Source organism: Palaemon carinicauda, chromosome 24 (assembly GCF_036898095.1).
Source record: "Palaemon carinicauda isolate YSFRI2023 chromosome 24, ASM3689809v2, whole genome shotgun sequence".
In the NCBI taxonomy this organism is placed as follows: domain Eukaryota; kingdom Metazoa; phylum Arthropoda; class Malacostraca; order Decapoda; family Palaemonidae; genus Palaemon; species Palaemon carinicauda.
Window position 1 is genome coordinate 90,189,092 of NC_090748.1, and position 12,050 is coordinate 90,201,141.

The 12,050-nt window shown below is 39.5% G+C and overlaps 1 protein-coding gene across 2 annotated transcripts in view; it reads left to right on the forward strand.

Moving 5' to 3' along the window:
* Positions 1-3,868: 3,868 nt before the first annotated feature.
* The window catches only part of LOC137618209 (guanine nucleotide exchange protein SMCR8-like), an 88,456-nt gene continuing 80,274 nt past the window's right edge, over positions 3,869-12,050 (forward strand). For both annotated transcript variants that reach the window (XM_068348323.1, XM_068348324.1), the window contains exons 1-2: positions 3,869-4,024; positions 8,833-8,963. In XM_068348323.1, coding sequence (XP_068204424.1) covers positions 8,844-8,963 — 120 coding nt within the window. In that variant the 5' untranslated portion in view covers positions 3,869-4,024; positions 8,833-8,843. The remainder of the gene's footprint in view (positions 4,025-8,832; positions 8,964-12,050) is intronic.

Below are 12,050 nucleotides of genomic sequence, written 5' to 3' on the forward strand. Positions count from 1 at the left end.
TTTGCAAAGGTCGAAATAACCCTCTGCACCTATCACGCTGTAAACTCGTGAAACTGGTGATAACTCGGCAAGTAAATATAAGCTCTCCCAAAACCCCATGTCTACCTCTCGAGGACTGTCAGGGTATGGCCACTATTGGAAACTCTATTTTGAGCGGGACTTGAACTCTGCCACACGGAATATGAGGCTACTATAACTCTAAACTTCATAATATCCCTTGGTTCTCAGACTGTATTGCATTCTACCTTTTGTGTTTCAGCCGTTCCTCTTCTGTCTCTTCCCATTTAAAAATTGTCTCAATTGTATTGCAGTACATTGTCCCATTTTTTTATTACTATCACTTGGGAATTAATTCTTTACGTGAGTTCCATGAGTCAAGCTGTATAGCTTGTTTATTTCGTTAAACTAATATATCTATCATTTATTTTATTGTTCAATTTTTTTTATTTATTTATTTATTTTTTATTATTTTGACGTCCTTCAACTGTATCTCACATTTTATCCACATAACCATTACTCTTCAAATAGAAACGCCTACCAGATAGTTAAGCCTACACACGTTGACTTTTATATTAATCATTGTTTGTGAGTCATTTATAGTAGATTTTTTTTTCAGATACAATCTTTCCTATTTGTCTACTGTTACTACGTGACGTCACTTCCGTTTCCTGTATGAATTTCTTTCTCGGGTCTAGATAGGATCTTGTTTTCTAAACATATTGTAAACTGTTTATCACTTCTTTGCAAAAGTCTGTATTCTTTAGCAGTACATTTGTTTTTAATGTTATTTATGAAAAGTATAATACCTAGTTTTCAGAAAATCTACTCCAAAAACATATTTAAGAATCTAATTAAACTATAAAAATGGGTAAGCTACAAAAGCTCTGGTCGTTCAACAGAATTTGCTCGATGAGTCCATTCAAATTTTTTCCTTATATTTGTGGGGATTGCGTTTCCTTTTAAATGTTTCAACTAAAATACCTTATGACTAAGGCATATAGATTTTAAGAATATTAAGTATGGTGCAGTTATTATCCTCGATATCCAATAGCTGTTACTTGTTTTCGTTATAAAAAAACAAAAATCTCCCTTGACCTATTGCTTAGGAAAAAAGTATCTTTTAGGACCCACGAAAATATCCTCTATTATCTATTTCCCATTTATTCTTTAAACTCCTGTTTTAAAGTTGTTAAATCTGGGAGAAAATTATTTTAAAAAATGCCTTTTGTGTGAAATTCGAGCAGCCACTGGTCAGAATACTGCGCCTATGTCAACTCATCAACAACTGCAGCTATTTCTAGTCAACTGCAGGACGAAGGCCTCAGACATGTCCTTAGTCATGTCTGGGGTTTGGCCATTTTCATCACCACTCTGGCCACGACGGATTGGTGATGGTGGGAGACTTTACTCTGATCATCCGAAGCAAACTAAGCTAGTATGGGTGGCCCTGACTACCCCAGCTGTGCTGATCATGGCGACACAAACTTTTTTTTTAACCACGTTAATGTATTCTCACTACACAACAAAAAGGTTAAAAGGGTATTTTGGATTACATAAAGAATAGCAAAAATGTGGCAGCTTTCAAGAAAAACCTGAAGACTTATCTTTTTAGAAAGTGTTATAATAGTGACCTGAAAACTAATAAGCCTGAATACAAATGCTAGCGAAATAACTGATAAGATACAGAGCAAAATATTAACTGGAAAGAAATTATTTTCACACACCAAGGCCCGCCTGAACAGACTTTTAGTGTCTGATGGAGGGCGAGAAATAAACCCCTAAAAGTAAAGGTAAGTTTTTACTCGCAATCAAATAAATTCGTCTCACCATGATGATAAGACGCTGTCTTTCTACATAGGTTGAAATGTAGTTATAAATGTTTCAGGGAGCAAAGTTGTCTTTTTAATTTTACCACCCACAGTAACTTGGCAATTTCCGTTTCCTAATATTTTTAGTGTTAATATGTGTAAGGAAGTGATTGATGAAATTCTCCTTCCCATGTGACATTCAAACCTGCTTGAAGTCTAAAGTCAGCGTTTCAAAATACGTCAGAAAAAGGATAAATCGAGAAACTAAGAGAATCGGCTATTGCTCTTATCATTGCCCACACACACACACACACACACACACACACACACACACACACACACACACAATGAAGTGTGGGCGACTTTAATTACAAGTTCGATGCTCCAGAACTGGAAACATCAAGGAGTTTGTACTTTACTGGTTTTACTGTTGCTTTTAATTGTTTTTTTAATATATTCATAAAATATATTTAAAGCCTAAAAGTCTCTTTTAACTGTACTTTTGAATCGATCGTTTTTCTCTGAATACAAAATTAGAGACTTAAGCAAACTTTTGTGTTAATCAGAAACAAGTAGAATACCCCAAGTTCGCGGTGGGCACAAACCGCAGGAAGTGTGTATAACGTGTAGCTTATCTTACAGCAACGATATTAATTTCTCTTTCAGTTCATTATCGACATATTGGCTTAGAATTTGTAGCAGCCATTGGAAATATAAATGAAGGTCAGAACAAATATCTTGGGATAGAGTTCTCTTGCTTGAGGGTACACTCCAGCACACTATTCTATCTTATGTCTCTTCCTCTTGTTTTGTTAAAGTGTTTATAGTTTATATAGGAATTATTTATTTTAATGTTGGTACTCTTCTTAGAATATTTTATTTTCATATTTTCCCTTCCTCACTGGGCTATTTTCCCTGTTGAACCCCTTGGGCTTATAGCATCTTGCTTTTCCAATTAGGGTTACATATTAGCTTATAATAATAATAATAATAATAATAATAATAATAATAATAATAATAATAATAATAAAATGACTCTTTTGTTTGCTTCTAATGAATCCAAGGAAGAGGTTTTGATTTGATTAGCGTATTTCATCTTGCTTTTTGCTTACTATAAAAGATCAGATTGATAATAATATTGTATTATTTTTTTTCTGAGTAGGTGTCGCCCTTGAAGCTTGATGATTATCGTAATAATCTATTAAGGACATGGTGTACTGTAGGCAAAAAAAAAACGTGGCTTTTGCAGGGTTCCTTCGGCCTCAAGTGGCACTTGCCTTATATTATCATAATATTTTATACAAGTTTTTGTCCAATCTTTTCTAACCTTTACATTGGTTTAATTCCATTATTTTACCGTAGGTGCACTCGGAGGCTGAATAGCTTCACTGGCTCCAGAGCCGGGGTATTTAACCCAAATTCCTATAATGATTGTCTAATCCTATCCCAATTGTGCCACGAAAAATAAATGATAACAATGCTTATCAAATTATATCGTGAGTCTAATCACACCCTTTACTTTATAACTTATCTTTATTCTTCCTTTTCCATAAACAATAATAGTTACTTTCCTAGTCTATTAGTATTAGACATGAAAAAAAAAATCATAATGTAGAATTGCAGATCAGTTATCTTGAAATTAAACATGGTAATTCCATTGGAACTGTCCCACAAATACTATTCGACTTCTACATGAATTTCATCCAAATGTTCAGCAACGCATTTTGGTCAGGATGAACACCATATATCAGTGCACATTAAGGTCAATTAAGGTAACATCAAGATGAAAATATGTTTTTCAATAAACTGAGAATTAACACAAAGATTGACTACAAGGACGTGCCAACGTCCAGCAGTACCTTGTTATATTGTTCACAGTTTAGTGATATAAGAATAAAAGCAATTGAGCTCCAACAACCATACGAAGAGGATAGTGCACAAACAGTAGGAAATTTCCTTTTTTTGTGAAGAAAATATTGAAAATGAGAAAATTGTACTACAACAAATGTGGATGAAAAGAGAAAAACTAGTGAAAATAAGGAACACACAAAACTAAAAGACACAGAGGCGCCGTTGCAAAGGCGAAGCCTCAACGTGAATCTGATCTGATCTGTACTTGAGTGTCAGCTGATCGTGACGGATCATCGGAGGGCGTGTTTACAATTTTCTTCATTTGTTAGATGTCGACTAATTTGTAACAGCTTTTATATGAGAACGTACGTTATTGTCATAAATATCATTGATAACTAGTACGTTCAAGTTATTTAATGTCAATTCGAAAAGATTGACGTACAAAAAAACATGCTGATGGTAGTCCTGGGTTAGGGTAGGTTAGCCAAGGGTTACAATTATGTTTGCTATGTTAGTCCTAGTGTCAAAGTAGGAGTCGAAGCTTTTGTAGTTCGTTGGGACAGATTTTTTGTAAAATTTCTTGAGAAGTTATTGAAAATCCACATTTTAAAAGGGAAACAAACACAAGAACATCACTTAACCTAAGGTTACCTACCTAACCCAACCTAAGAACCGTGACCTTACCTACCGGAGGGCTGCGTCCCATCGTTACCTCCTTAGACTACTGGGAGCCTTTGTATATTAACGGCCAGTTCTTCCTGTGTGCATTAAAAATGGACATCAACTAACCTAAACTCTCCACCCTAACCTACCTATAAGCTATGTCCTTACCTACTTACCTAACTGGGGGCTAACACCCCCCTGCGACCCCCTTACACTGCCATTTTCTAAGTTAGCCGTAATCAAACATATAGGTGGCCGCTATCATACATATATCCCGACTACTGTATTCTTATTTTACCCTAAGACTTGTATCAACCCAGTGTTTGCATCCCAACCAGCCTCACTCTTGGCAAGATAACACTAAATCATGATATTTCTTAAATCATAAAACTAGTTTTATATTATTGTATTTTATAGAGATAAACTACATTTTCCCCATAAAGAAAAGGGATATGACAAGTGATAAGAAACTTTGTGCTTGACCCAACAAATGACATTTACCACGTATGCCTTTTTGGCTAAGAGCCTTCGTATATCATCGGCCAGTTCCTCCTGTGCCCATTAAAAGTGGACACCAACTAACGTAAACTTCCCCCCTAACCTAACCTACAAGCCGTGTCCTTACCTAGTTACCTAAAAGAGGGCTAACGGCCACCTACGACCCCCCTTAGTCAGCCGTCATCATACATACAGGTGGCCGCTATCATACATACACTCCCTTGGCTATGTAGGTCTATGCTGATAGGAATATTTTTATTTGAATTAAGCAAATGCTTATAACTACTTGTGCCGCATTTGTAGAAAGTTGGGTTACCATTCTAAAATTAAGTAAAAACATCCTAATTTCAATTAGCCTGACCTTACATTACTCTAACCTTACCTGACCTTACATTACTCTAACCTTTCCCTATCCTACCCATACTAATATAAAAGTTATATGTCAATCAGACTCTGTTCCTACATTATACATACTGTATTACCCTTGTTATGTGTATGTGCTTCAAACATCTGTTGTTCATTTATATTGGAAGTACACCATTAAATTTTAGTACAGTTATAGGTTCCAGGGAAAAAAGCAACCAGGTAAAGACTAAGCATCTAGGGTTTGATTGTATTAGGTGCTTGTGCACCCTTGTATTTTACTATTTTTAGCTTTCCTTAACAAAAACCTAAGTTTTCCCATGAAATTCACTATACTGTAGTTGTTTGCTTTGAAGGTGAGCCTTCTCCAGAACTACTCTAGAAATTTAGGTAAAAATAATTCAAAATGCCCAAAAACAAAGGAAAAAATATACTCACCTTTCCTCTTATAGGTACTCATTTTATTCCATATACTTGGCAATACCATGGTACAGTACTTTAATTTCTTACCACCTGTCTCATATGTGCATTGCTTACCAATAGCCTACTTCACTTTTGGTGCAGAATAGTTATTTCAGTGTATCCACATTTTAATGTAATATTTATTTGCTAAATGTATATGTGAATTATAATATAATTTCTCACCGAATTGCTGGCCGTTTCAACATACTTCATTTTGGAGTGAAATTGGCAAGTGAATAATAAATTGCCTTACTGTATATACGTACATTGACAAAAATTCTTCCCAAGGTCTTTGTTGCCTTTTGGGAAGGGATAACGTGGCTTACCACTCATGCACTACTGTCAAACTTTTGTGACCTCTTTAATTTTCTATGATGAAAGCATTACTTAATGTTTTGTATCAATTAAAAAGTTCCAAAATTTTTATGTGCAAACTCCCAGATTTGTTCTTACTCATATACAAACCTTTCATCCTTTGAAATAGTAAATAGTTGGAGGTATTTCAGTGTAGCTGGGACTTCTCTTTAAATCGCTAAAGATGCAGATAATGGCTGATAATGACTGCTGCTGAGTAGGCCTGCCCACTCTCCTGTCAAAAACTGCACTTTAGTTTTCGGCTGCAACGAGCACAGACTTACTGTTGCATCCTATCCAAGAATGTGTAATCTTTTGCTGATAAGTTTCGGTTTGAATGGTTTATGTTGGCTTCATGTTGAAGATGAAATTAAGCTGGAATTCGTATACGGGTAAAAGAGTGTCCACTGTCGTTTATGGTTAAAATGGCAATATATCCACACTGATTCTACACCTTTTTAAGGGCATGATTGTTTGCAGTCATCCTAAGGGCTCCAATAGGGAAAAATAGCCCAGTGAGGAAAGGAAATAATAAACTACAAGAGAAGTAATAAACAATTAAAATGAAATATTTTAAGAACAGTAACAACATTATAAAATAGATCTTTCATATATAAATTATAGAAACTTCTAAACAACTAGAGGAAGAAAGATAAAATAGAATACTGTGCCCAAGTGTACCTTCAAGCAAGAGAACTCTACCCCAAGACAGTCGAAGATCATGGTACAGAGGATATGGCACTGCCCAAGACTAGAGAACAATAGTTTGAATTTGGTGTGTCCTTCTCCTAGGAGAGCTGCTTACCATAGCCTATACCAAGAGGAAGGTAGCCACTGGACAATTACAATGCATTAGTTGACCACTTGAGCAATGAAGAATTGTTTGGTAATCTCAGTGTTGTCATGTGTATAAGGGCAGAGGAGAATGTGTAAAGTGTAGGCCAGACTATTCAGTGTATGAGCAGGCAACAGAAAAATGAGCCATAACTAGAGAGAGGGATCCAATGTAGTACAGTACTGTACTGCCTGGCCAGTCAAAGGACCCAATAATTTTCTAGTGGTAGTATCTCAATGAGTGGCTGGTGCCTTGTTCTACCTACTACCTATCAAGTGCATGCCTATTAGAGATATGATTCAAAGCCCTCTTATTCGCCTGTTGGCACTCATGTTGTAAGGAGCTCATGCTAACATATTAGGGTGCATTCTTCAAGGTGCTCGCAATCACCCTTGAGAGTAAAGTTGGAGTGGTGCCCACTCGAGTGGGCAGGAAGGTTGATAGATGTCTAGGAACACTAGATATGTATATATTCACCATGCAGGTGAACAGAAAGTCCTAATTTCTCTGTTTTCCTGTCCTGTTTCCATGGACTGCATCTCGAGTAACTTTCCAGCTCCCATGAGTCAACTTCAACATTTATGCATTGATCCCTTTTAACTACATTCATCAAGTGAGCAACTATTTGTTGGAGTCTGGGGAAAAAGATTTTTTTGTAAGGCTGCCAGATGATCATTACCCAATAAAGTGGTACATCCTCTGTAGATCATGTCATGAGAGAGTTATCTATCTGGTCACAGAGCAAGAATTTCCTTCTCTACCTACTCTGACTTAGGCTCCTCTATATTTGTGTGGTAAAGGGGTCTTATTCAGTTACTTCCCAGGTCTTTCTTTTGAATGACTAGCGTATATATCAACTAAAAGTATAGGCTGGCTTTTTTATTTTTCTTACCAAGTTTGGCTTACAATGCGTTGAAGGAGCCTCTCTTATTCCCATGCATTCCTGAATTTGTCTCAAGAACTGTGAACCATGTGTCTTTAGAAAGAGATCAAGAGTTCCTCAATGCTTACCCTCTGGAACTTTGGTAATGAGATCAATGTGTCCTTTGAAAATTTTAGGGTATTATTGGAACATACTCAATATTTTAGGCCTTAATGCTGATAATTGTTCATTAATACTTGGCAAGTTTAAGAAAAAAAGTATTGAAGAATTTAATTTCTTCCTGGCCGCATGAGGTGATCAATTGAGCAAATAGACCCTTTGGCAAGGGAGACGATCCTCCGCCTTGGGCGGTAGCCCGATATATCAAGGATGTTTAGGAGAAAATTCTCAGTGAATCAGGCAGTGAGGGAAGATATCTGGTGCTGTTAGAACCATCTTTATTTCCCATTTCATGATTGCCTGAAAGTTCTTGGACATCTTTTTCTTAGGACCTGTGGTAACTGAAGACATGTTATGTAGCTACCTAAGCTCCATTCTAAGTAATATTTCACTAAGGTTCTCAGGTGGTGTAAGGTCAAAGTGAATGGAATATACCTACTTTTGTTCTCCTTACCCTTCCTCTCATTTCTTCCCAGCAGCATAAGACTGTTTGCTCATTGGTTTTGCTTGATGAAGATGATTATTATTGTTATTGTAATAGTACTATTAAGCCTAGCTGGAAAAGTAGGATACTAAAATAAATAAATTTAACTCTACCTTCTGTTAATAGAAATTACCCTCTGCCTCAATGTAAACTCTATTTCTAATTGCAATGATATAGCTTCCTTTTCTAGCAAACTCTCCTGTCACTCTATAGATATACCCTTGTGAAAGACTTCAGGTTTGTATGTTTAAGAAAAATTTACATATTTTTTATTAATTAAAATTGCTAGTTTGGCTCTAAATTTGTTCATAGTAAACTTTTCAAAGACCACAGTTCTATTTTCACCCCTCTGCTGCTTTAGTTATGAGGCTAAATACAATAGTTAGTGGTATTATGTAATTAAATATAATTTATACGGGATGTTTCTTACAAACATTATCCATTTTATAATGAAAATTGTATACCATTACAGAAAACTTTTGCATGATGGCAGGGTGGAGGACAGATTCCCAGTATGTACCCAGCTCCTCATATACGACAGGGTTTCTTAACCTTCCGTCAGAACTTGACATCAGATCTTCAATAAGAACAGAAACTTTCAGGGTTAGTAATTAGAGTTGATTGTTGATGGTAACTAGAATGGTAAGAAAATTAGTTGTTCCGATGCGAATACAAACCATTGTCCTTTAGGTAGGGAATATCTTTCAGCATGAAAGCTGAACAGCCTTTGAATTGTTTAACAAGCAGTTAAGCAACAGGTGGGAGCAAGGCCAAGGAGCCCTATTCCTTTACCTATCAGAGTCTCTTCTTTCATGTTTAGGCTACATCGAGTACAAATGTACCGATGCGCATTTAAGTGAAATTTTAATTTTCTTTTGTTTCGTAACTGGAATACAAACCACGCTATTTATTAGGGGTTATACTTTCGGCGGAGCTGAAATGACGAGCCATTAAAATTTTAACGAGGGTTAACTACACACACCGCTAGTTAGCGGGGGTAGGGGGTTAGCTTGCTACCACTCCCGTTCACACACCTGTGATTTAGTCAGTTTACTTTTGGCTCGGATCGAGAGCGGTTGTCTCCTCTCTCCCTCCTCGTTTATTCTGGACTGCCATTAATTTTTGTCGTTCACTTACTTTTTCTTATTCTTATATATATATGAAAACATTCTTAATGTTTATGTATATATATGTGTATAGAAATGTGGTGAGTTTCCTTTTCAGTGTTTGTGCTGTGTATGTGACACATATACGACAACGACACTTGCGTAGTAGCAAGGCCAGCACAGTTCCACTTCGTGGGGAACGACCTCTCCCTCTCTGGTCCATCGATCTTCCCATCGGCATATAACCGTTAACTCGGCCACCGCAGGGGAATCATCATCGCCTGGACCCTCTTCATTCAGCTATTGTCTTCGCCTTTTCCTTTTTTCCTACGGGAAACATGGATTCTGAGCGAAGGGAATGTGGCCTTTCAAATATTGACTACGGTCTCTCTCTTCTCGAGGTCGTTCACCTTTACAACAACAGCGTACTATTGTGGAAGCTCCTTTCCTGTGCGCCGGTTAAGTTGCTCTTCTGATTGTTTGTCTCAATTATTTTTAGTGAAAATATAATTGTATTTTAACTTTTCAGCTTTCTCCGTGGGGAACACTTCCCTTCGGAGGGTCAGTGGTTCTCACTATTAGCAAATATTCTTAGCTGATTTAAGTAATCGTAATTCTGTTTTTATTACAGTTACTCCGCTCCCCCCTTCTCCTGTGGACGTCGACTGGGGAAGAAAGGGTGCAATACTCAATTTGTTAAATAATTAATTTTTTGTTGGTGCAATACTTATTTTATGTTGTTCCCTCGGGGTTCCTCTTCGGAGTTCCTCCCTAGGGAATTTATGTTAATTATTTAATTTTATTTTTTCCCAGTTAACTATGCAGTTTTTCTTCGTTCGACTAAGAGTGCCAACGAAGCAGAGCTGTTTTGTTCATGCGTGGGGAATCTGCTGTCACTGCCGTCCCTCAGAGGATGTCGTCATGGGCGTCATCCCTTCTCATAGAAGTACTTCCGTGACAACATGACCAGCACTTCAGATCATCTTAGAATGCTAAAGGAGGTTTGCCTCCAGGGGTTGGACAACTTCTCTTCCGAGGAAGTTTCCTCTCCAGGTGTGAGGTTGTTTCTCCCTTCAGAGGGAGAACTTCCCACATCTTAATAAATTCATTGTCTCCGACTGCTGTTGCTGCCTTCGCCCAGATTTCTCTCCCCCCTTGCTGAGTTTCTCTTCCTTCAGGGGCGGAGCATGGTCTTGGCAAGTCTCTTCTACGAAGTGTTCATCTCTCTCGTTCGCGAGAGAGACCACTCATAGAGACTTTTCTTCGGAGGATCGCTACTGTTAAGGTCAGCTTGCTGATCCACCGGCCCTCAAGGGGCATCATCATGGGCGTCTTTTAGTCTCTTCTACGAAGTATTACCTCTCTCATTCGCGAGAGAGGCCACTCATAGAGACTTTTCTTCGGAGGGTCGCTACTGTTAAAGGTCAGCTGGCTGATCCACCAGCCCTCATGGGCGTCATCACGGGTGTCTTCAAGTCTCTTCTACGAAGTATTCACCTCTCTCATTTGCGAGAGAGAGGCCACTCATAGAGATACCTCTTCGGAGGATCAAGCAAACCTACCAGCGCAGCAGACATACCAGGACCTCATCGGTGGATGATCGCCCTTCCAAAGGGCACATCTCAGTTCCTGATCGTCCTGCCAGCTGACCTACCGATCTACCAGCGCAACCTTGTGCTGCAATATAGTCCTTTGGACTTCGGTCTTGGACTCTTAACACGGACCTTTCTTTACGGTCCCCATCGGTGGATGCTCACCCTTCCAAAGGGCACATCCCAGTTCCTGATCATCCTGCCAGCTAACCTACCGATCTACCGGAGCAACCTTGCGCTGCAACGAAGTCCTTCGGACTTCGGTCCTGGACTCTAACGCAGACCTGCTTACGGGCCCCATCGGTGGATGCTCGCCCTTTTTAAAGGGCACATCCCAGTTCCTGATCGTCCTGCCACTGGTCATCATACCAGCTGACCTGCCAACCTACTAGCGCAACTTTTGCGCGCGAGTCTACCTCGCGCGCGCGCTCTCCGACAGTCTTATACGCGCTAGCGCCGACGATCTTCCGCGCGCGAGTGCCGATGGTCTTCCGCGCGCACCCCAATAATCTTGCACGCGCGCACGCCAACAGTCTTGCACGCGCGCCAACAGTCTTCTGCGCGCGCCAACAGTCTTCTGCGCGCGCCAACAGTCTTCCGCGCGCGCCAACAGTCTTCCGCGCACGCCAACAGTCTTCCCCGCGCACGCCTACAGTCTAACGCGCGCGCGAATAGTTTTGCGCGCGCACCGACGATCTTCCGCGGTCGGGGTGCCTATGGCCTCCCGCGCGCGCGCAGTAGCGCCAATTCTCTTGCGCACGCGCGCCAATAGTATTGCGCGTGCACCAACTGTCTTCTGCTCGCGCACGCCGACGATCTTCCGCGCGCGGGCGCTGATGGTCTCCCCCACGGGCGCCGATGATCTCCCGCGCGCGCCGATGATTTTCCGCGCGCGCCGATGATTTTCCGCGCGGGCCGATGATTTTCTGCGCGCGCCAGCGCCAATGCTCTTGCGCGCCGAGGACTCTCCTAGCTCCGCTATGGCATTATGC